Here is a 25651-nt window from a genome sequence, read left to right on the forward strand (position 1 = left end):
GAAAAAGAGGCTACAATTTGCACAAGCTCACCAAAATTGGACAGTTGAAGACTGGAAAAATGTTGCCTGGTCTGATGAGTCTCGATTTCTGTTGAGACATTCAGATGGTAGAGTCAGAATTTGGCGTAAACAGAATGAGAACATGGATCCATCATGCCTTGTTACCACTGTGCAGGCTGGTGGTGGTGGTGTAATGGTGTGGGGGATGTTTTCTTGGCACACTTTAGGCCCCTTAGTGCCAATTGGGCATCGTTTAAATGCCACGGCCTACCTGAGCATTGTTTCTGACCATGTCCATCCCTTTATGACCACCATGTACCCATCCTCTGATGGCTACTTCCAGCAGGATAATGCACCATGTCACAAAGGTCGAATCATTTCAAATTGGTTTCTTGAACATGACAATGAGTTCACTGTACTAAACTGGCCCCCACAGTCACCAGATCTCAACCCAATAGAGCATCTTTGGGATGTTGTGGAACGGGAGCTTCGTGCCCTGGATGTGCATCCCACAAATCTCCATCAACTGCAAGATGCTATCCTATCAATATGGGCCAACATTTCTAAAGAATGCTTTCAGCACCATGTTGAATCAATGCCACGTAGAATTAAGGCAGTTCTGAAGGCGAAAGGGGGTCAAACACAGTATTAGTATGGTGTTCCTAATAATCCTTTAGGTGAGTGTATACCTCTGACTTCTGACAGAGTGACATACAGTTTCTTTCTAGCTAAAAAGATCGAGATCTAAACTGATTAGTTTATACCGTTGTTTTTACATTTCCCCAGAACAAGCCACCAGTGCATGCTTTAGTGATTTCCAGCAGGCCTCTTTTAGTTTTTTTGGTGTTTTGAGGTTGTGGTGCCTGAGATTAGCATTGAATGTTAGTCAGATATTTCTTTTGATCCCCAAAAACTTTACACTACAATATTTTCAAATTACAATATTAATCAACATATATTGAGGCACTGTGGGGGGATGACTACGATAAATAGGCTCTTTTAATAGGTGGGGCTTACAGAAACCGATACACACGGGTAGGGAAGTGGTGCAAGGAAGTGAATATATTTTACTGTGCCTTTATGCACTTTAGGCCAATCAGGGGAGTCCTGCAGGTCAGATGCCCAAGTGCAAATTCATTGTGAAACCTAATTTTGAATTAAAACCATAGGAGCCTATGGGTGTCTGTAGGTTCTCTCATGCAGTATAAATGAGTTAAATACCAGACTGGTTTAAGGTCATTTTAAGGTGGTTTCATTTACCATTCAAATAACATTGTTATTTCTGGCAAGTGGTGAGTGAGCACTGGTTGTGGAAATTAGTAATAAGGTTCCTCACAAATTTCAGACCGAGGTGGTGAATGTCTTGTGGAAGGAACTTGTGGTTTTAAAAAAAACTAGAAAATGAGCCATCATCTGTTTCCATTACTTATCACACCACTGAAAGCATTTATTCGAAGCTCTGTTCAGATCGATCGAGTAACTCGGAAAATGTGCAGTTTATCACCTCACCTTAATCACTCTTTGTCTAGAATTTACTAGAATTTTCTCGTATACATCCATGTATGTTTTCCTTAAGTGCTTCATTTCAAAAATGTCCATTCTCTTTTGTTAAAAATGATGATGTTATTCACAGCACGACTTCATGTTTTGTTCATCTTCTGAATCTGGAATGTTCTCGGAAAACTAACCTCCACCAATCTGTTGTTGTGCGTGTCAATCCAGGGAACACCTGAATTTGTGACCGTGTCTGAATGTGTGCACTACTTCGAATGGAGGACATATGTAGCTTGCAAGAAGGACAAATTCAAGCCCCATTCAGAGGTGAGTGTGGGGCAGATATTACTGGAAAATCATCTTGGGATGGTGGAGTGCGGAAGACTGCCTCCCGGAAGCACGGTTTTCAATGTGACAAGAACAATACAACCTGTTTTTCTTTAACCAGTGTATTCATTCTTGTGACCTTTTAAATACAAAGTGATGCTATGTGGGCTAATGACCATGGGGACAGCAGGGAACAGGTTGTCTTACTGCGGTACATTTGACGAGGCTCCAAGCATTCTGAAAAGAGCTCTTGACTGGTTTACTTGGAAACAGAATAAAAGTAGTTCCTCGGCAGATGAGCCCCATTGACCTGTCCTGACGAATGCTCCATCATACAGACCGGAGTGTTAATAGGATGATCATGATTATAGTATTTGTATTCTGCATATTTGTATTGCATAACTGAACAGCTTCTTTCAGATGAGGGACCCATGTTTTTGAGCAGGTGTGTACATTGCCCTTCCTATATAGGGAGTTAATGTATGCACCATAGGCAATGCCATTCTGCTATTCGCTGACCCTTGATGTATTACTAAACTCATGACACCTCCCCAGTTGCACAGCTTTCCTAGTAAAAGGAGGACTCATGGCAAAATACTATTTTCAGCCCCACTCCCTCCCTCCTATAGGGCATTTTATATTACAATATCTATCAGCAGGGTTTCAGTCAAAGAAAAAGCTAGGCACAGTTCCCGCTGAAACAGAAAACCTTTCAAAATCCCTCTGAGCACATTGCGATGCTTTGCTAAATTAGGTTACCTCCTAGTCTGTTTACAAGCTCGATTTTATCCTTTTCGCGAGTCCCTGGTTGGGGCCGTACAGTAATTATGTGATCTATGACACAGACAAGATTGTTAGGCAGTTCAAGTTGGAATTGATTGCCTTTCCTTCAATGGCGTCCCTGTCCACAACCCCTCACACTGGTATGTCTTTCAAGGTGCCCTGCTATGTGTTTGACACTGATGGGAAAAAGCATGACCTGAACCCTCTGATCAAGACCATGGAGGGTTACTTGGTGGATGACTCGGATGCTGATTCTGACTTATACATCAACATATGCAGGAGCATCAGTAAGTTTGCCTTGCCTAAATGTGGCTAAATACCTCGCCTTTAATTATTTTAAACACAATTAGACAGTGGGAAGTTACATGTAGGGGCTGGTAACGCAATAGTTTGCAGGTTGAGGCCTCCTGTCCCCAGATGAGGGCAGGAATGCTTTTTTAGAAAATGTTATTTTGAGTAAATTTACTAAGTTATGTACTAGAATTAAATTTAGTAATCGAATTAGGGTTATATTTTGGTCTTGGCTAAGCGCCCCAAGTAAACTAAGGTTTCTGTATTAACTGAAGTTTTAGATCTGAGAGAGGGGAAAAAAAATGAAGGAAGATTTGGATGTTTAAGAAGAAAATTATGATGCCAATGAAAATGTAAAATTGTAAATTGGATGTTATTCCCCAGCTACGTTTTAATTTGGGATACAGATGAAGGCTTGAAATGTCTTCCTTGGAAGTAATTTACCAAGCGTGTTTTAAGCACACAGATCCTATTCTTTTTAATGTATGTTATGACACAAAGCCCTTGAATGACCTGGAGTTGTGGAGGAGGTGAGGTGTTCATCATAACAGATCTTGCCAAGACACCTCATCTGCCTGATAAGTACTTTCTACCCTGGCACTACAAACATGATCAGTCAGGTGTATATATCTTCAAGGATGCATCAGATACGTGTGATTGATGCTTTAGACAAGACGGATGTTTCTGATGTTGTATTTTTGTGCCATTTAACATCAAAACAGTTTATCTCCACCAGTCTTGTCACAGGGAACTTTACTCATGTGATTCTTGGCCCCTTCAAATAATAGCATATATTTCCTTACACCTGGTATTTAAAAAAATATTTTGTTTGTTTGATGTCAAATGCACCCTCGCCTCAAGTCGCTTCTTCACACTAACTAATTGCCCCACCTGAAAGAACTGTTATTTTTTTTTCTCATGCATCTTATGTATCTTTTAAATATACAATCTCTCTTTTTCTCCCAGTGTAATGTTGTTATCAGGATTCATGACTAACACAGTTTACTGCTATATATAAAAATGATCATAAGTAAGACGTGATCACACACACAATTTTGTGCAGTTTAGGCTGTACTGATACTGAAACTATCTTATGAATTTAATAACATTAAAAAGAAAAAATATGTATTCTCGACTGTTCTTACATTTGCCTCATTACAGCAACAGAAAATAGAATTACAGCTCATTTATGTAGGAATCAAAATATAGGCCTACCATATACAAAGTTGTAAGGGAGATCAGTGTGTTGTGTTAGGAAGTAAGAAAAATGCATACACCCACAAATAAGGAAGAAAATAATTATTTATTTCCATGGAATACCTTTTAAAAAAAATCTTTTATTGACCATAATATTTATAGTTTATAAATAATAATAAACTACAACAAAATGGTATTGACTATCTCTCATTCTCAAAACTGATACACAAGGTCAACGCATTAAAGGTACAGTGAAAATAATGCATTTGACAGTAATAATTATATACAAGATATATATTCAAGATTTCGGGCATATGTTCACTATCAATCTAAAATATTGAACCTGCGTGGGCAGCGTGATTTTTCAAAATCGGCAAAATAAGAAAATGGTTGCAAAGTAATTAGTAAAAAATAACTTCAGTCGCTTATTGAACTGTAAACTAATATTTGTCCCGTATCTGTCTCCATGTTTCAAACACATAGAAATGAAGGGATTTCTGTGACCATAACTCAGTTTAAAACCGAATCCATTTTTTTGCGACCATCTGCTTTTTTGGCCCCTCTTGTAAATAGTTGTGTGTATCTTAATGAGCTTATAGTAAAACATTAATATCAATATATAGCTTACAGCACTAACAGCTGGCTTTCATCCGTTTCCTTGTCCAGCCAGTTCTCAGCTGTCCTGTCCTGAGAACTCGACTGCTTGCCTCAAGATGAACAACAATTACTACAGTGTTGGCCAAGCCACTGAAGCACTACAGCTGGCTGATAAAGACAGGTACTGTTCACCCAGAGACGCATTTGTGCCAGTTAAACTGTGTACCTTTCACACTGGGTGAGGCCACTGGCTCTCTGATGCATTGTGGGCACTGCTGACAGTTTGTAGTTCTGGAACCCTAGATGCTTTCAGTGAGAGACCGTGTGCTGCTTGAGAGCCGGCCTTCCTTCGGTCCTTGACCTTTCCCCTCTCGTTGTCAGACTGGTGCTGCACTATGGCTATTCAGGCCCGAAGCTGGATTTCTGTGGGACTCACACTCCTGCTGTTACCATTACCTTCATTTGTCCATCAAAGAGACAGGAGGTACATCATTTTCTCTTCCTCCTCTGTCTGTGCGACGCCTGTTTATAGTCGAATGTATGTTTCAGAGACTTTATTTCATGATTGATAAAGTTTGTATGTGTATGTGTACTTTTTCAGAGTTGCAAAATTCAAAATTGTTGTTACTATTTGTTCATTGATTTACTTAGTTTTACACCTGTAGTGGCTGAATGCTCGTCTAGCTAAGTGTGGAGTTGCTGATTGATAGGGACAGCCTACAATTTATTAATCTTTATAAAATCAATTGTGCAAAATTATCCACTTTTTATTCTTTATTTTATTATGATGTATGTATTAGTAGACACCCATACCCAGGATATAGATATCTACTATAACTGTAGCAATTTGTTTGATCGATGTACATCTTAAACTAGTCTTCGCAGGACAGAGTTGGCCAGGTTTTTGGTGACTTGTAACAAGGTGGATTATTTACTGCTGTGCTCCTAACATAACCCATTCTCCATTTTTGCAATGTGTTTCTGCTCCATGTGTGCATCTGCAGGGCAGTGACCCCAGACTGACGGCGAAAGCAAACTGCCGCTATGAGGTGGAGTGGGTGACCGAGTACGCCTGTCACAGAGATTACCTGGAGAGCTCAGACTGCAAGTTCACCAGCGATCAGCACGACATCTCCATCGACCTCAGTCCTCTCACCCTTCCCGCCAGTAAGTCCATCTGAGTCACTTACATCAAACAGACAAACACAACTTGTTGCGGTTGCAGTTCACTGGCTGACAAGTTACAGTCAGTTCTTTCATCCAAACGGGAAAACCTTTGACTTAATTGCGTCTCCCCTCGCAATCCTTTTGCAGGTTCAGTAAACCCATACCAGACATCGTCCCACACCAGCGATGGCATAGATGATTACGTGTATTACCTTAACGTGTGTGGAGAAATCAAGAGTGGCGGCTGTGCCGATACCAAGGGCTTCATCTCCTCCTGCCAGGTGAAGGCCGACGGCAGTCTAAAGAAGGTTGCAGGGAGATATCAGAACCAAACTCTAAGGTATGACCGAAGCCTTCTGCTCTTATGATATCCCAGTTTTATTTTGATTTATTTATTTGCTTATTGTCCTGTGCCATCCTGTGTACCACGCACTGACTGAAATGTAGTGAACATCAAAGGTGCCGACTCTTTTTCGGTCCTTGCGCATTTTGTTTTAACCACTTGTGTCACTAGAGCTCGTTACCATGTTTCACCATCCAGGATCTAAACAATTGTACATACAACTCATTTTTGTTACTATTACAAATAAAATCAATACATGTGAAATGCTGTACTTTAAATGGTGTCTCTTCCCCCGCCACCAGTGCTCTGTTTTGCTGAGAATTCCTGTTTCTGTTGGATACACTGGCGCGTCTCTGTCCTGCTCCACATTTGTGTGTCCTTTGGCCTGATGGGTCTCTGTGGTTATGCTTTTGTCTGCCAGGTACTCTGACGGAGATCTCACCCTGATTTACCCTGGGGGGAATACCTGCAGCTCAGGCTTTCAGAGAATGACCATAATCAACTTTGAGTGCAACCAAACAGCTGGTAAGAACTGGCTCGCCTCAACCTAAACCTGTACTTCTTCAGTCAACAGGAAGAAACCCACACCCCCTTTTGTTACAATGTAACAATGTAAGCAGCTGTTAGTTGAACATTGTTTGCCACTTCCATTGTGAAGTAGCAGAAACAATGGAGCCCTAGGCCAGTCGAGAAATCATACAAAATAAAAAGAAAACAATGTATGTTTTGAATTCAGTGTCTGCCTCCGTGGCTTTCCTTTGGACGCCTTTTTGCCCTCCTCTATCACCAAGCTTTCAAAGAGGTCTTGTTTGACACATTTTTTAGAATTGAAAGAGAAATGATTTAACCATAGAGAGTAGAGAGAAGGCCTTTATATGCAAAATGGATACTGTCCGTCATCTTTGCTCAGCTTCGCTCACCTTTTAAGTTCCTTTCCTTGTCTTTTCCCAGGTAATGATGGGAGGGGCTCGCCGGTGTTCATTGGCGAGACGGACTGCACGTACTTCTTTGACTGGCAGACTGCGCATGCCTGTGTGAAAGAGAAGGAGGATCTTCTGTGCCGGGTCACAGACGGGAAGAAGCACTACGACCTCTCGTCTTTAACCAGATATTCAGGTACACTTTTTTTATTGATCATTTATTATTCATGTAGGCCTGTGTGTGGCCAACGCCTTTGGTGAAACAGTGTTGTACGGTCATATATTCCCAGTGAGGTTAATAGCATTGTGTTTGTGTGTGTTTCAGAGTCGGGGGCAACTATGAACTGGGAGGCAGTGGACAGCAGTGCGGTGGAGTCGGACAGGAAGCACTTCTACATTAATGTGTGTCACAAGGTCATCCAGGAGGAAGCGACCAGCAGCTGCCCAGAGGACACTGCGCTCTGTGCTGTGGGTAAGTGTTTTAGTCTCCCAATTGTAAAGCAGTGCAGTCCGAGCAAAGGTGAACAGTGTGCCAGTCTCGCCCATCTGCAGTGGGCAAGAGAGCCACTGAACAAGAGGTCTTTAAGACCCTAACCTCCCCCCCTCGTCTTTCACCGTGACAGTCCTTACGGTCTGGAATATGCAGTCTCTGTCTTGTCAGAAGGTGGCAGGTGTTGAGAATCTCTGTCCCTCTTTATTTCAGGGAAGGACAACAAACCAAAGAGTCTGGGAAAATTTCTCTCCTCACCCAAAAAAGATGACAATAATAATATCCTGTTGACTTACACGGAGGGGGACGAGTGCAATGGCAAAAGCAAGATTAAAAGCATCATCACGCTGGTATGCAAGCCTGGTAAGTCACGCTGTGGGCTGTGTGTGGAACGGGCTGTTGGTGTTAATGTGGATCCACATAATTTAAATCAGATTCTGCCCCCAAGGTGAGGAAGGAGAAAAGCCATTCAGTATGTAAACACAGAATGTCTTTTTGTCCTCTTAAAGGTGAAGGTGACAGCGCCCCTTTGCTGAAGAGCGTGTCCAGCGACGAGTGTGTCTATGAGTTTGAATGGCACACCGCTGCAGCCTGTGTATTGTCCAAGACCAAGGGAGACCACTGCGTGGTGTCGGACCCCCAGGCTGGTAGGTGGCCCCTCTCTTTTAGCACTGTATTCCAGGGAGTTCTCTCAGTAATGCACTGATTGGGGCGGGTCTGGAAATTAGTGTGTCGCTGCAAAGATGATAACACATTTACATAGAGAGTATAAAGATCTGAGAGTGTTTTTCTTTTCATTTTCTATGCATGTATCAATATTTAGTTTTACAGGCATATGTGTATATATAATACATCAACAATTGTATACAGTAGGGGAAAAAAGTATTTGATCCCCTGCTGATTTTGTATGTTTGCCCACTGACAAAGAAATGATCCATCTATAATTTTAATGGTAGGTGTATTTTAACAGTGAGAGACAGAATAACAACAAAAAAATCCAGAAAAACGCATTTCAAAAAAGTTATAAATTGATTTGCATGTTAATGAGGGAAATAAGTATTTGATCCCCTATCAATCAGCAAGATTTCTGGCTCCCAGGTGTCTTTTATACAGGTAACGAGCTGAGATTAGGAGCACTCTCTTAAAGGGAGTGCTCCTAATCTCAGCTCGTTACCTGTATAAAAGACACCTGTCCACAGAAGCAATCAATCAATCAGATTCCAAACTCTCCACCATGGCCAAGACCAAAGAGCTGTCCAAGGATGTCAGGGACAAGATTGTAGACCTACACAAGGCTGGAATGGGCTACAAGACCATCGCCAAGCAGCTTGGTGAGAAGGTGACAACAGTTGGTGCGATTATTCGCAAATGGAAGAAACACAAAATAACTGTCAGTGTCCCTCGGTCTGGGGCTCCATGCAAGATCTCACCTCGTGGAGTTTCAATGATCATGTGAACGGTGAGGAATCAGCCCAGAACTACACGGGAGGATCTTGTTAATGATCTCAAGGCAGCTGGGACCATAGTCACCAAGAAAACAATTGGTAACACACTACGCCGTGAAGGACTGAAATCCTGCAGCGCCCGCAAGGTCCCCCTGCTCAAGAAAGCACATGTTCATTGGCAAACTTCAGACGGGCCTGTACATCTGAATGATTCAGAGGAGAACTGGGTGAAAGTGTTGTGGTCAGATGAGACCAAAATCGAGCTCTTTGGCATCAACTCAACTCGCCCTGTTTGGAGGAGGAGGAATGACCCCAAGAACACCATCCCCACCGTCAAACATGGAGGTGGAAACATTGCACTTTGGGGGTGTTTTTCTGCTAAGGGGACAGGACAACTGCACCGCATCAAAGGGACGATGGACAGGGCCATGTACCGTCAAATCTTGGGTAAGAACCTCCTTCCCTCAGCCAGGGCATTGAAAATGGGTCGTGGATGGGAATTCCAGCATGGCAATGACCCAAAACACACAGCCAAGGCAACAAAGGAGTGGCTCAAGAAGAAGCACATTAAGGTCCTGGAGTGGCCTAGCCAGTCTCCAGACCTTAATCCCACAGAAAATCTGTGGAGGGAGCTGAAGGTTCGAGTTGCCAAACGTCAGCCTCAAAACCTTAATGACTTGGAGAGGATCTGCAAAGAGGAGTGGGACAAAATCCCTCCTGAGATGTGTGCAAACCTGGTGGCCAACTACAAGAAACGTCTGACCTCTGTGATTGCCAACAAGGGTTTTGCCACCAAGTACTAAGTCGAAGGGGTCAAATACTTATTTCCCTCATTAACATGCAAATCAATTTATAAGTTTTTTGAAATGCATTTTTCTGGATTTTGTTGTTATTCTGTCTCTCACTGTTAAAATACACCTACCATTAAAATTATAGACTGATCATTTCTTTATCAGTGGGCAAACGTACAAAATCAGCATCGGATCAAATACTTTTTTCCCTCACTGTAGATATCTGTGTGTATCTGGATATCGCTGACTCGTGCCTGTGTTGTTGTGGTTCTCCGCAGGGTTCTCCTTTGACTTGACCCCACTGAGCAAGTCCCAAGGGAGCTATAACCTGTCTGCTGCTGGCTATAACTTCTACATCAATGTCTGCGGTGCTGTAAAAGATGAAGCTTGCCCCGCTACGTCCGGTGCCTGTCAGATTGGCAAAGGGTAGCTCTCTGTCTGCCTGTGTTTGTTTGTGTGCCATTTCGTTTTGAAAAAGTCTGTAAATGTTTTCTTTACATGATTTAAAAACTAAACAATGTAGGGAAATACATCAGTCGACCAATTAATAATAATACAAAAAAACACATAATAATAATATGGCAATAATATAATGACATAATGATAACACCCCTGTGGTAAATCTCCTTGTATAAATCAAAATTAAAATAAACGCCCCCGTAACTCGTAATAGTTCAAAAGCTTCTGGTTACCTGTGGCCAGGTGCAAACGTACTCCCCCCCCAGGCATTGAGTAATAAGCAGTTAAAAAGCTTGTGTTTTAACTGCCATATCTATCTACCGATCAGCCATAACATTATGACCACTGACAGGTGAAGTGAATAACACTGATAATCTCGTTATCATGGCACCTGTCAGTGGGTGGGATGTATTAGGCAGCAAGTGAACATTTTGTCCTCAAAGTTGATGTGTCAGAAGCAGGAAAAATGGGCAGCGTAAGGATCTTTGACAAGGGCCAAATTGTGAGGGCTAGACGACTGGGTCAGAGCATCTCCAAAACTGCAGCTCTTGTGGGGTGTTCCCGGTCTGCAGTGGTCAGGACCTGTCAAAAGTGGTGCAAGGAAGGAAAAGCGGTGAACCGGCGACAGGGTCATGGGCGGCCAAGGCTCATTGATGCACGTGGGGAGCGAAGGGTGGCCCGTGTGGTCCGATCCAACAGACGAGCTACTGTAGCTCAAATTGCTGAAAAAGTGAATGCTGGTTCTGATAGAAAGGTGTCAGAACACACAGTGCAGTTTGTTGCGTATGGGGCTGCGTAGCCGCAGATCAGTCAGGGTGCCCATGCTGACCCCTGTCCACTAACGAAAGCGCCTACAATGGGCACGTGAGCATCAGAACTGGACCATGGAGCAATGGAAGAAGGTGGCATTTTCGGATGAATCACGAGTTCAGGGTGTTGACTTGACCTCCAAATTTCCCAGATCTCAATCCAATCGAGCATCTGTGGGATGTGCTGGACAAACAAGTCCGATCCATTGAGGCCCCACCTCGCAACTTACAGGACTTAAAGGATCTGCTGCTAACGTCTTGGTGCCAGATACCACAGCACACCTTCAGAGGTCTAGTGGAGTCCATGCCTCGACAGGTCAGGGCTGTTTTGGCAGCAAAAGTGGGACCTACACAATATTAGACAGGTGGTCATAATGTTATGGCTGATCGGTGTATGTCAATGTGTCAGGGTAATGGCCACTGGCTTTCCATTAACACCTTTGTTTTTGCTCGTCCTGCAGCGGTAAAGTGTGGAATCTCGGGGAGTTCAACGCTAACCTGTCCTACTATGACGGCATGATCCAGCTCACTTACACGAACGGGACCCCGTACAATAACGAGCAGCACACTCAACGCTCGACACTTATCTCCTTCCTGTGTGATCGGGAGGCTGGAAAGGGCTACCCCCAGTATCAGGTAACAGCACAGCAACTACCCCAGCTTCATGACATTGCGCAGCCCCATCCCTCATCGATTACAAATTACAACTATTCTGTCTTGAACGAGCTGCTCCAAAGCCACAAAAAGGCAATGTGTTCCTCCAAAATGCTAAAGGCCTTGTTCTCTGATTTAACTTTTTTTTCTTATTTGTTTTTCCGGGGTTGTTTCTAGATTGAAGATGGGACCACTTACAACTTCAAGTGGTACACCTCATACGCCTGCCCAGAAGTGCTGCTGGAGTGTATGGTGACTGACCCAAACACAATGAAACAGTATGACTTGTCAAGGCAAGTTTTCTAGACTATTATCTAATCGACTCCAAAAGAAAACATTTAAATATATAGATATATATCTCATTCCTTTCTTCATCTAGTAATCTGAATAAATCTGAATCTTGATCTTCTTTCGTGCAGTTTGTCCAGGTCGGTAGGCAGTGAGGAGCCCAACTGGTATGCTATGGATGACTCTGGCAGTCTGAGGAAGTACTACATCAACGTTTGTCGCCCCCTCAACCCTGTGCCGGGGTGTGACCGCTATGCCTCGGTCTGCGAGATAAAGTACGAAGCGCAAGGGGTGAGTGGATGAAACCCAGTTGGGTCCTGATTTGAGGGGAATTCTCAGTCTTGATTTGAGGCATTAGAAGCACTTTACCTCCATATCAAATATAGAAAATGACCCAAGCAGCAGCTAAAAATAGCTATTTCAGAAATCTGGAAACAGACTGGCCACCTACCAAGTTTTTTTTTTTTCCTTATCATTTCTCCTTTCTCCTTGGAAGTTGTTTGTGTGGAGTGGAGCACAGCCAGTTTTCATGCTGATACTGACATGCCCATAAGTGCATAAACCTGATCATATGACCCAATTACTACTACTTGTATTTTTAATATAATCAGAGCTCCTCCCTCACCCTATTATTTAAAGTTCAGATATTCTTTTATTTTACATTTTCATTTGAAATAAGGACACACTTTTAAATACTAAAATGTTTAAGATAAAGAGATCCCTATATTTGGACACTGACTGTGAGAGATCTCTTCAGTGTTTGTAGAGGAGGACATCTGACACGTTTCTTGATTTTCCACTTTTTTTTGTGTATGTCTTTGTAGGACATGATGGTTGAAAAGGTGTCCATTAGCAACCTGGGCATTGCAAAGAAGGGCCCCGTGATCGAGAAGGAGAACAGTCTGCTCCTGGAGTACAGTGATGGATCGCTGTGCGACTCAGATGGCAGGAAGATGCCCTACACCACCAGAATCCACCTGGACTGCTCCCGGGGTGCCATGGTGAGGAGGCTTTTGTCTTATAAGAAACTGTAACCTCTTGCGCCCATGTTAACCAATAATCACCTGCATGCCAGGGTCCTGTTTCTATCATGATACTGATGAGGCTGGACTCACTCAGGGCAGTCTGTGTGACCTTTTCTGGAGAAAATGAAAGAAGCTGCAATGTGTTGTGTGTGTGCTGACCAGAGCTGAGTGTTGACCTGTTCTTCCTTGATAGTCTTCTGGCCCTCGCTTCATCATCAGTGAGAACTGCACCACCACCTTCCTGTGGGAGACCGAGGCTGCCTGTGCCATCTCGAACTCCGAGAACAAAAATGAGGTGAGCTTTGAGATGACAAGCTGCAAACAGTTGTTTGTCAATGTCAAATCCGTGGGTCGGTGTGCACGGCCTGTCTTTTTCTGCCCTGCTGTTTGGTCTATAAACTTGTGCAATCATACGTTATTTTTTTCTTTGTGGAAATGGTTATGTTTTCACAATCAATACTACCTCTGTTATTATTGTTATTGTATGTCTTAGCTGAAATATCTAGGGTGACTTACAGTTGTTACAATATATCACATTTATTTTTCATACAAGTACCCATTTATGCAGGTGGATTTTTAGTGGAGCTACCTAGGTAAAGTACCTTTCTCAAGGGTACAATCAATAGCAGTGTCCACCAATTGAATTGGATTGAACCCGTGACCCTCTGCTGCAGTCCAGAGTCCTCTTACCCCAAAGACCTCTCTTGAGTTCAGTGCAGAACTGTTAAACGATGTGAAGAGTCCCTTGCTACCATTTGAAGAAGAGTCACTGTCTGTCTCTATACTTTGATCCCTTATTTCCTTCCATTTCAAAAGTTGAAAGAAACTAAGATCTCAGTTTGTTCTTCTAGACCTGTACTGTGAAAGACCCGAACACAGGATTCGAGTTCAACCTGAACCCTCTTGCTTCCCAAAATGGTTACACAGCTTCAGGGAATGGGAAGACATTCAAGGTATGTCTGAAATAAATGTCCTACAAAATAATCTACCCTGCGAGTCTGTGCGTGTAAGTGTGCATGTCTTTCTGGATGAAGTTTGCTAACTATTCTTTCAGGATGCATTCTGCAAACCAGAGCTGTATGACCTTCTTTGATTTAAGAAGACCATAACTTATTGCTTAGTCTTCATCATTTTATACAATTTTTTTGTATGACGTTATATTAATTCTTATCATAGGTAACATTCAATTTTTTACTTTTTTTGTTTTTGTTATTTATGTTCACCAGTAGATGGCAGTATGTTTTAACTACTATTAGTAGATCTTGCCACTGATTGTCAGTATATATGCTATGGCAGTATGTATGTATGCATGTATTTTTGTGAGTTTGCATTTAGGCAGCCAGGCAGTTGACAAGACTAGAATCAATTATTGTTGCTGGTTTCATGGGGAAACTATCCTGAAAATTGGAAAACACTGTCCTAAAGAAAATGCTTGGGCAACGCCTCCCCTCTTGAATTAAACATGACTGACTGACTTGTTGTCTCTAGGTGAATATATGTGGCTCGATACCGGAGTGTGGAGAAAGTCATGGCAAGCCTATGAGAGGCTGTGAGCTGGAGGATGGGCAGCCTGTGGCTCAGGTTGGGGTGGAGAGCTCCTTGCAGTTCTCCACTGACAGCTTGCTGACGCTCACTTACAAAGGGGACCTCGATAAGCCCACAGGTAGGATTGGTGTCAGGTGACCTCCAGTGCGTTTATCTTCTGCTGCTGCTATGGAAGGCCAGAAACTGCGTTCGGCAGTGAGCAGGGGCAGTAACTCGTGGCTCCTGCCTCTTGTCCCACAGGAACTCGGGATACCTTTACCATCAGCTTTGCCTGCGACCAGGACACATACCCGGGGGAGCTGCGGCTCCTGCGCGAGGAGATGAGCTCGTCTGCCCACGTGACTCACGATGCGTTCTTCGAGTTCCGCACCGCTCTGGCCTGCGTACCCGCCCCTGTGGACTGCAAGGTCACCGGTAAGCCTTTCAGATGCTTTCACTGCGGTGGGGGAATATTATAGCAGTGTCAGGAGATTAACTCAGTGATTATCTGATTCGCTTTTTTGCAACATCCTTCCAACACTCAATGAATCCAAAGGCATAAGGTACACCTAACTTGTGTTTTGCTATCGAACAGGAGGTAATGAGATTAATTTGTTGTGTATTGCCATTAAAGAGTGGTTGTCTAAAAAACTCTAAATGTCACATGGCCTTTTCCTGCTGTTTATTGAACACTGTTACTGTCGTGCTTTCTAGATTTGTCTGGCAACGAGTACAACCTTGGGGACCTCAGTAGAGACGACCAGCCCTGGGAGGCGATTGACACCTCGGCGGACTCGAAGAAGAGGACCTTCTACCTCAATGTCTGTAAGCCCCTGCCTTGGGTACGGGGCTGCCCAGGTAAATTCTTTTGATCTCCCAGACTTCAGTTCAAATGCTCTGAATGGGCTTACATTAATAAAACATCAAGGGGGGCTTCTGTTGGGTGATTGTTTAATTTTTTTAATTATTGAATCCAGTCATTAGTGCAACTCAAGATGCCTGCATCATATGAAGTGTCGTCTTTTGTGTAAAAGGTCTTGTGTAGTTTTGAGTGCAAGGGCTGTGAGATGAAACTGAGCCCTTTTTGCTGTGCTCCATGACTGGGCCTTTTCTCATATGTGAGTTATGATGCTAACGGAGTTGCCCGTCTGCAGGAGGAGCCCTGGGTGCCTGTGCCAAACTCGCCACTGGAGGCCTGAACCTAGGCTACATACAGAGCAGCCCCCAGGCGTCCCAGGACGGCTCTCTCAGCATCGTCTACCACAACGGGGAGAAGTGTGGCAAAGGCCGTTACTCCACACGCATTATCTTCCAGTGTGACGACAGCCCAGTGAGTTCACTCCAGAGATTTGTTTTTTTGTTTGGTTTTGTTTGTTGTTTTGCAGGTGTTCTTAATGTTTTGAATATTCAATTTTGTTTTAAATCAATTGTAAAAATGATCTCATCTACTGCTTTGTGATGTTACTTGCATAAGAAGCTAATGACTATGAAGCAAATGCTGCCAGGCTTGTCTTGCATTAACAGCAGCTCTACAAGTGAAATAGCTTTTGACTGCTGGTTTTTCATCTGTGCTGCTGTGCAGGGGTCCCCTGTGTTTGAACGTCAGGACGGCTGCGAGTACGTGTTTGTCTGGAGGACCTCTGAGGCGTGTCCCATTCGCAGAGCTCAAGGTAAGTGGATAATAACCGGTACTGTTAGAAGTGAGGTGTCTTTACACAAGACAGTTGTGGCTGCTGGTGTTAACCCAGCCATGCTGAATTTCTGAGATCCATATTATTATAATTTTTTTTATGAATAAAATACACACCTAGAGGTGATGCTGTGATCTACAGTCATTAAAGTGTGCAAGACAGGCCTCCCCTCACTTACAATCTTTCTTATTTTCTTACCCACTGCCAACAGTCTGTGTATTATTGTACATTATTGTAAGAATTCTCATGATAGGAAATATGTAACTGGTTTTATTCTGTCAGTGCATTTAGGATGACTTGCAGTATTACTTTTATTTTATGTATGTAATTTTTCCCCCCCACACAGGTTACAACTGCACAGTAAGGGACCCCCGCAGTGGATATGTGTTTAACCTGAGAAACCTCTCTGGAAGTGATTACGTGGTGAAAACTGAGAAGTACGACTATCACATAGCAGTGTGTAACTCCCTTCAAACTAAAATCTGTACTCGCAAAGACACAGGAAGTGATGTGGTGTCCTCCTGTCAAGTTGACCACTCTCAGGGACATTTTCAGAGGATCTCGGGTACTTTTTTTTTTTATTAAAGAAAATAATATATATATATATATATATATATATATATATATATATTTGAAGAGTGTATGTGTATGTTTTGTAATTGGAAAATTATCCTTTCAAATAGTTTACCTCCAAATCATTTTACACTGAATGACACATCTCAGTTATGTAAAGTGAATGGTTTTCATAGCTAATATTTTATTTATCAGACATTTGTTCTTGTACTTATTTTTCTGGATAAACATCAACTCTATAGTTTTTGTGTGATCTCCTAAGCCTTTCCCTTTGTCCTTGTGTCAGGACTGTCCACACAGAACCTCACCTATGAAGACGGGCTCTTAATGATCAATTATACCCGGGGGGAGAAGTGCCATCAGATTTACCAGCGCTCCACCGCCATACTGTTCAGCTGTGACCACAGCAAAAACCCTGTGAGTTTCCTCAAGCTCTGTTCCCAGTCTGAGAGAACACAGCAGCAGATTTTATCAAAGAATCTTTCTCTCCTGTATGTGTTTGTTCATTAATGGTGGTATTAGTGAATGTTATATTAGCGTTCAGCAAATGTTGCCTGCTTTAGCGTGTGTTAAATAGATGGTGATCCCTGTCCTCTCTGCTGCAGGGGACCCCCGTCTTCCTCAGGGAGACCATGGACTGCACATACCTGTTTGAGTGGCACACCACCCTCGCCTGCCTTCCCTTCCAGACAACTGGCTGCGCATTCAAGTAAAGGAGCCATTCCTGGGAAAACGTGTTACTTGAACCCTCTGCTCCTTTCCAGAAGACTTTGAACCCCCCCCCCCCCCCCCATTGTTTTATGTGCAGTGCTTAGAAATCGGAATCATGTGACATGGATTGTGTTTTGTCTTCTAACAGGGATGACGACGGAAATTCTTATGACCTTTCACCTCTGTCGCGGCACCGGGACAACTGGATTGTGGTTGGAGATGAGAATGGGGCAACGATGCGCTATTACATTAACGTCTGCAAGTCCCTTGTGCCACAGAGTGGTAAGAGAAGGGCCTCTGTTTGATTTGTAATTGTAATTTTATTTTGCTTTGTTTGTTTTCGTTGTAATCAGCCCATTGCTGCAGCCATCAGGGATTATTGGCATCCTGTCTGTGTCCTCCCTAATGCATCCTGTCCGTCTTTCCACTGTCAAGCCCACTGTGGGCCAAAACGGCAGATCCATGCGGCCCACTGTGCCCGGGTCGCTGTTTTGGAACTAACCGAGGAATCCCCTTGACAGCTTTAAGCCCGTTTAAGACCCTGTTGGCTGATGGATACTCAGTTGTCCACCAGTCCCAGTCCCAGTCTGACCATCGATAAACCTGAATTCAGATCGTCTGTGGACTAGAACAATAAAGTAAATTGTGCAGTTGTTTCCAATTTCAGTCCAAAGCTTCTTTCTGTGCTTCCATTTGCTCACTCCAGTTTGACTTTTCACACAGTATAAAAACTGGTCCTAGCCCTCTAAGCTGCAAAACATTTCCTAACCATTACAAGTGAGAAACACGGAGCTGGTGCTGCGTTTATCATCACTGCACTCGAGACAAATGCATGATGTTGTTTCGATTGGTTTCCAGGCTCCTGGAAGTGTCCCTCCAGCGCAGCAGCTTGCCTGAAGAACGGAGAACAGTACAGCAGCCTGGGGGAGGCAGAATCTGGGCCGCAGTGGGAGAACAACGTGCTGGTCCTGAGGTACGTCAACGGAGAGTTCTGTCCGGATAGGAAGAGGAAGAAGATGACCATCATACGCTTCAAATGTGACGAAGACAAAGTGGTGAGTGTCAGGAGTTTCACCCCCCCACACACACACTCATATAATTCCTGGCCAAACCCAGGAGAGCGTTTCAAGTCCCGTGGCCTTCACTGCCAACTCACTACCCTGGAAAACATCGGTCTCTTTCTTCAGTTAATGCCAGCTTTCTGTCTGGTAAAATTCACTTATGAACCTTTTTCATGTTTCACGGTAGAGTCACAGTGTTATTGGTTAATACGTTCTGGCGGCTTCTCTGTTGCAGGACTCGAAGCCAACCCTGATCACCGCAATTGAGGACTGCGTCTATACCTTCATGTGGTTCACAGCGGCGGCCTGTCCTCTCAAGAGCATCACACATGGAGACTGCAAAGTCACCAATCCAGTAACAGGTGAGAGATACCAAACATCCTCTAAAGGTGGCCTACAACTACTATAGTCTGTGAGTAACACATTGTACTAACACCTATTTTCCACTGGCATAACCAACCCAGAACCAGGCTGGTGCGGTTCGGCACATGACCTACTGACAATTGAGTAGTGCCGACCCTGAACCAGGCCGTGGGGGAGGAGTTAACTGAACTCTGGGGTTTAAATACATTGCAAATACTTAATACCTTAATAAAATAGCACACGTTACAAATACTTAACAAACTACTACTGCTATTCATAAAACCATTGTAGGTCTACACAAAGAGTTTAAATATAATGTGTTACAGGCCATTTGTTAGTTTAAGTTTTGAACCTCCAACGTCCGGAAACCGTTTTATATTTTTTTTACTTTTTCTGTGTCCTCTCTCGATAGGTAAGCTTATTTATGTATAACATTGAAAGCTGACTGCTTTTTAATTACACATTAAACCATGTTAACAAGGATTAATCTAAACATTTACAAGTTGCGGCATGGGTTTTGAAATACGTAAGCTTGACCTCAGCTCGGGTCATTCAGTGGAAAAACACCCAGCTCGGGTACATTCAGGTTCGGGCCGGGTGTGCCAGTGGAAAAGTGGCATTATAGGTCACACCTTCATGTTTGTTTGCTGTAGCGCATTGCTGTATTTCCCCTCTCTAAGCTTTTTGTTACTTTAGGTATCTTCTTTTAACCACCCCAAGATAATCTTTAGGCTTGCTCTTTTCTTAACGAGTATTTTTAAAAGTCATAGACCTTTCCATTTAAAAAACACTCACCTTTAAAAGTGAATTCGTTGCTTATAGGGTCCTTCCTGGTGAGGGTGGGGTGTACTTGGAGGATTTCCACTTGGGGGAGAGTTTATTATGGAGTGTTTTTCTGATAGTCTTGTATGTTGTATCATAGAAAATAAACTTGTTCTGTCTGCATTGTTAGTCTGTCCAAGGATGCTGTACATTCAAATTTAATCTTCCTTCTGCATGACATTAAGTCTTTAATCTACCACATATTTGAATAACTCTGGATGAGAGATGCATTTTTGTATTAGTTTATTCTATGGTACGAAGTACGGAACGGCAGTGAATGTGCACATATTCATCTTATTGAAATCAGGGCCAGACCAAATCAAAACTTTGACCTACCAATAAATCGTAAATTACAAACTTGTGCCCCGTCACGTTTTGATTTGAGTAGTAGTAGAATGGGGCTTCTGACAATACATATAACATGCGATAGGGTACAAGTAAGTTCTAGCCCTTAATCCACATCCGTTTGGGTGTGATCTGATAACCATGGTACACTGTTCTGTGTAATTTCCTCCCCTCAGGGCATCTGTTTGACCTGAACGGACTAAACCAAAACGTCGGGTACATTACATACAGCAGCGGCAGGCAGCCGATTCACCTCAATATCTGTGGAGCCGTTACCAGTGGGGGTTGCACCGAGGGAGCCGGTAAGTGCCGCTCAGCTCCTGTGTTTTGTTTGGCTGTGAAAAATTCCCTCCTGCCATGCTGGCATAGGGGCTGATGCCTGAAAGTCATGTTAACCATTCTCTGCGACGGGGTCATCTGCTCTGTGAGGCAGACGGCAGACACCGTTTCGCAGACATGATCAATTAAAGATTAAGCTCATTCTGCCCGCACACAAAAATTTAAATTGGAAAACACCAATGGAAAGACGTGGCTTGTCAACTCCTTCTCCCGAGTTACTAATTTCTTCATGTGCTGGTACATTCTGCGTTTTCTGCATCATCGCGTTCATCTGCTATAGCCCCCCACCCACTTTCAATGCCATTTGAGATCATCACAATCAGCCTATTTTGCTCCACTGCTGACTGAAGGCCTCCCCAAGATGTCTCCATATATATAAAAATCACACTGTAATTGTAAGACTCGCAAAAAACGCTCAAATTGTAATCATATTTTTTTGTATCATTTGTTCGTTCTTGTGAACAGGGGTGTGCATCGGGGGGGTGAATGCTGGGAACTTCTCCAAGCAGCTGTCCTACCTGGACCAGGTGGTGCAGCTGACCTACGAGTCAGGGGATCCCTGTCCCAGCAACTCCGCCCTCAGGCACAAGAGCATCTTCAGCTTTGTGTGCAGGTCCGACAGCAGCCTGCCCAACAGACCTGTGCTGGTGTCTTCGGATGAGGAATCGTGCACCCACTTCTTCTCCTGGCACACGCCGCTCGTCTGTGAGCAAGAGGTAAGACCCTCCCATGCAAGTCCTGTCTGCTCGCCCTGACCCTGAAAAGCAGCCTATATCTCTCGTTAGAATGCTGTAACCCCACTCCTCCACGCGAGGATTAATTGTCATGAGATGTTTAATACAGCCAAAGAAAATCAATTCTGTATTCAGTGTGTTCTGCCCCAGCCAGCACTGATTAGTGTTGATCTTGTGATGAGAGTAGATCTCAAACAAAGACCATCTTGTAGTTCAAGGGAAAAAAACAAAAAAACTTGCATTCCAGCAAACTGTCACACGGGATATTTCATATTGGGTTTTTCCATTCATCACAGTTGTAGTCGAAAGCACCCCTTCATTTCAAACCATTTTATTTTGAGATTCGTTCAGTGAAACAAATATTGCTTATTAAAGTAAACTATACTAGTTTTTGTGCTGTATCTTTGTAATCCAAGGTTTCTGGATAATTGCTTTGATGTTTGGGTGGAAAAAAAATCTTAAGGTACTGTACAGTAGCCCACCGGGGGAGTTAATTTGTCTAGAGTTTGGTGTGGGATCAGACGCATTTGATTGAGAATGTGAGAAACATACTACTTTACTTCACTGCCCGCAGGTGAGCTGCTCGGTTTTGAACGGGAGCTCCAGCATAGACCTGACTCCGCTGATCCACAGAACTGGCTATTACTCTGCCACTGATGAAGACCTGGAAAAAGCCAAATCTCCAGACTTTTTCATTAACATCTGCCAGCCCCTGAACCCTATCCCTGGAGTGAACTGCCCTCCTGGAGCCGCTGTGTGCATGGACCCTGTCGACGGGCCTCCTATAGTAAGTGTATTGTTTTGCTGCCTCAGCCCATAAATTACAATGCCGGATTTCATGACAGGGAAGCATGTGGTCTCGACTTCTCCTGGAGCTCGCTCGAGTTCACCAAGTGCAGCAAAACATCAGCTGGTGAAATCTGATGACCCGTTTGTGCTTTTCTCTCCTCACAAGAGCATGGATTTAGGTCTGGGTCTGGTTGCATAAAACTATATTAGACTAGTCTTAATTTGACAGTTAATGCATGTTAGTCAGTTGCATATTAAGGCTTGGCTTGAAAAGTTAGGTTAAGTCACTGATGCTGACAGGCAGTCCCTCTCTGGCTCACACACTCCGCTCTCTCTCTCGCCCACGCCAATCCCCAAAACACTGGGACTCCACCCCAAAGATTTAAATAACCAATCCTTTGGTCAGTTTAAGTTTTGAGGAAGTTCCTCCTCCAGTACAGGGATGTTTCCTCTAAAATATTTGTTTTTGCATGTTCTTCCATCGTTGCTGCTTGTCTTTTACAGGCCGCACACAAAGGTGGGTTGACGCTGGTAACTTTTTGGTTATTTTGTCCCACGCCTTGTGTTTGAGTGCGTCATTGCAAGTTTCAGAATAATACAAGTTCAGTTACTGTGAGCTGGGATCGTCGCTATTTTAGAGAAGCGTCTGCCATGTATTTTTTTTTTTTTTTTTTTTTTTCATAGTTTATTTTCCCGAAATGTGTTGAGTGATCGACTAAATAAGACCAGTCTAAGGAAAGACTGTTTTATGCAATGGTTTTAACTTTATATATAATATATATAAAGTACTGTGCAAAAGTTTTAGGCAGGTGTGAAAAAAATGTTGTAAAGTAAGAATGCTTTCAAAAATATACGTTAACAGATTATATTTATCAATTAACTAAATGCAAAGTGAGTGAACAGAAGGAAAATCTAAATCAAATCCATATTTGGTGTGACCACCCTTTGCCTTCAAAACAGCATCAATTCTTCTAGGTACACTTGCACAAAGTCAGGGATTTTGTAAGCATATAGTCAGGTGTTTGATTAAACAATTATACCAAACAGGTGCTAATGATCATCAATTCAATATGTAGGTTGAAACACAATCATTAACTGAAACAGAAACAGCTGTGTAGGAGGAATAAAACTGGCTGAGGAACAGCCAAACTCAGCTAACAAGGTGAGGTTGCTGAAGACAGTTTACTGTCAAAAGTCATACACCATGGTAAGACTGAGCACAGCAACAAGACACAAGGTAGTTCTACTGCGGCATGACAACGATCCCAAATATACAGCGACAGTCATTTAAGAACTATCTTCAGTGTATAGAAGAACAAGGAGTCCTGGAAGTGATGGTATGGCCCCCATACCCCATCTCAACATCATCGAGTCTGTCTGGGATTACATGAAGAGAGAGAAGCAACTGAGGCGCCTAAATCCACAGAAGAACTGTGGTTAGTTCTCCAAGATGTTTGGGCCAACCTACCTGCCGAGTTCCTTCAAAAACTGTGTGCAAGTGAACCTAGAAAATCTGATGCTGTTTTGAAGGCAAAGGGTGGTCACACCAAATATGGATTTGATGTAGACTTTTCTTCTGTTCACTCACTTTGTGTTTAGTTAATTGATAAATATAATATAATAATAATATTTTTGAAAGCATTCTTACTTTACAGCATGTTTTCACACCTGCCTAAACCTTTTGCACAGTACTGTATATAGAAAAAGACTAAATTTATGTTTATGCAACCGGCCCCTGCTCTTTGTTCCAGATAAACACCCGTGTGATGCATAATTATTTTTTGTTTGCAATGCTCTTGAACCAGTGAGCTTCTGAGCTTATCAAGAGTTTCCTAAATAACCATAGGTGGATATCCTCTAAATGCTGGAGGACTCGACTTAAGAGAGACATCTGAGTTTTCTGTACCATTCTTTCTGCCTCACAGGACATTGGGCGAATCACTGGACCGCCACAGATCAACGAGGCCATCAACGAAGTGTACATTTCCTTCAACAGCAGCACCACGTGTCCCTCTGACCCCTCCAAGAACTACACGTCTCTCATTGTGTTCAGCTGCCAGCGAGGCACAGACATGGTGAGCATTCAGTGTCAAAACTATCTCTAACCTTATAGTGCAGCCACATCCCTCAGCGCTCCCTCATTTTGCTGGCTTGCTGGCGGTCAAGCTATGGGCACAGCCGAGACACGGGTTGCTGCATAAAAACTGCATCTGTTGCCACGTTTATTGGAACAAATAAGGAAAAGGTCGTGTGGGTGAAGCTTTCAGATTTTGCTACTTTGCTGCTGCTATTAAGCCGGTTGTAAGACAACGATCTGATGCTCTACTGTGTTTTTGGTTTTCTTTTTGCCCCGACAGGGTACACCCCAGATGATCAGGAAGTCCAGCTGCAGCTATGTGTTTGAATGGGCCACGCCACTCGTGTGCCCTGACTCAGTCAGCTTTTCCAACTGCCGTCTCAAGGACGAGCAGCTGCAGTTCACCTTCGATCTGTCCCCTCTGACAGGGCAGAGTTACCAGGTGAGACTGCATGGTGACCCTCCGCCCTTCCCCCAATCTGTGTGACGCGTTCCATAGTTTTCCAATGGTTCTGGCACAGTGCTGACCCACCCTGGTCCTCAAGAGCCCCGATTTTTGTCAGTGGCTAACGATTGTGTTATTCTTAACTACTGCCTGCATGGAGCAAATACACCAGGCTCAAAAGACCGATTTTATCATTACAATATTAAAAACGCAAAAAGCCATCTCAGACTTGTGAAGTCTTTGTCTTTTACTTTGACAGAGCAAAATAATAATGTATTGAAAGGATTCACGCAAACAGGTTCCAAGACAAGATCGATTTTATTTGTTTAATCTAAGGGGCCATGTGTTACACAATGTGTACTTGAAGTAATAACACACTGCCTGGGTAGTTGTTTATGTCCAACTTCAACCTGTTGTTTTTGTAGGTACCGTCCGGCTCCAACACTTTCCTCATCAACGTGTGTGCAGAAGTGAAGGACTCTAAGTGCAAGGGCAGTGCTGTGTGCCTGGTCTCGGGCGATACTGTGTCTTCCTTTGGGATCCCTAAGATGATGTCCATGGACTACAACCGTCAGGACCAGACCATTCTAATGAAATACATCAGTGGAGACTCCTGTCCATCAGGTCAGATGCACCAAACACCAACAAGGAGATGGCAGTAAATCTCACACCAAAAAAGGGTTTTGCAGCAGTGTTACACAGTGCTGACACAGTGCTTCATATCAGTGCAATGCACATTAGTTAGCTTTGATCAGTGTCTGAGTTGGTGAATCAATATATAAGGTAAATGGGGGGTTAATCATTGTAATCAAGTGAGTAACGGGGAAACGGGGATCCTTTTTGCAACATGAGAGCTTGAAATTCTCTGTGGGCAGGGTTACACCAGAAGAGGAGATTTAAATGAATTGCAACAAGAGGCACTATATACCCCAATCAGCCATAACATTATGACCACCTGCCTAATATTGTGTAGGTCCCAAAACAGCCCTAGACCTCTGAAGTTGTGCTGTGGTATCTGGCACCAAGACGTCAGCAGCAGATCCTTTAAGTCCTGTAAGTTGCGAGGTGGGGCCTCCATGGATCGGACTTGTTTGTCC

The 25651-nt window shown here is 43.4% G+C and overlaps 1 protein-coding gene across 1 annotated transcript in view; it reads left to right on the top strand.

Annotated features, from left to right (window-relative positions):
- The window catches only part of igf2r (insulin-like growth factor 2 receptor), a 45651-nt gene that overhangs the window by 8391 nt on the left and 11609 nt on the right, over positions 1-25651 (top strand). Inside the window, exons 4-38 of the mRNA XM_066697456.1 lie at positions 1723-1821; positions 2759-2891; positions 4759-4870; positions 5071-5173; positions 5694-5856; positions 6004-6196; positions 6621-6724; positions 7151-7315; positions 7445-7591; positions 7823-7972; positions 8119-8256; positions 10124-10271; positions 11575-11749; positions 11945-12060; positions 12187-12346; positions 12880-13056; positions 13274-13375; positions 13932-14033; positions 14569-14743; positions 14866-15039; positions 15319-15462; positions 15759-15934; positions 16187-16274; positions 16642-16860; positions 17155-17285; positions 17474-17577; positions 17728-17861; positions 18438-18634; positions 18876-19002; positions 20347-20472; positions 20975-21225; positions 21818-22030; positions 23958-24107; positions 24390-24551; positions 24980-25178. Of these exons, the coding sequence (XP_066553553.1) occupies positions 1723-1821; positions 2759-2891; positions 4759-4870; positions 5071-5173; positions 5694-5856; positions 6004-6196; positions 6621-6724; positions 7151-7315; positions 7445-7591; positions 7823-7972; positions 8119-8256; positions 10124-10271; positions 11575-11749; positions 11945-12060; positions 12187-12346; positions 12880-13056; positions 13274-13375; positions 13932-14033; positions 14569-14743; positions 14866-15039; positions 15319-15462; positions 15759-15934; positions 16187-16274; positions 16642-16860; positions 17155-17285; positions 17474-17577; positions 17728-17861; positions 18438-18634; positions 18876-19002; positions 20347-20472; positions 20975-21225; positions 21818-22030; positions 23958-24107; positions 24390-24551; positions 24980-25178 (5257 nt within the window). The remainder of the gene's footprint in view (positions 1-1722; positions 1822-2758; positions 2892-4758; positions 4871-5070; positions 5174-5693; positions 5857-6003; positions 6197-6620; positions 6725-7150; positions 7316-7444; positions 7592-7822; positions 7973-8118; positions 8257-10123; positions 10272-11574; positions 11750-11944; positions 12061-12186; positions 12347-12879; positions 13057-13273; positions 13376-13931; positions 14034-14568; positions 14744-14865; positions 15040-15318; positions 15463-15758; positions 15935-16186; positions 16275-16641; positions 16861-17154; positions 17286-17473; positions 17578-17727; positions 17862-18437; positions 18635-18875; positions 19003-20346; positions 20473-20974; positions 21226-21817; positions 22031-23957; positions 24108-24389; positions 24552-24979; positions 25179-25651) is intronic.

Source organism: Amia ocellicauda, chromosome 1, assembly GCF_036373705.1.
Source record: "Amia ocellicauda isolate fAmiCal2 chromosome 1, fAmiCal2.hap1, whole genome shotgun sequence".
Lineage (NCBI taxonomy): Eukaryota > Metazoa > Chordata > Actinopteri > Amiiformes > Amiidae > Amia > Amia ocellicauda.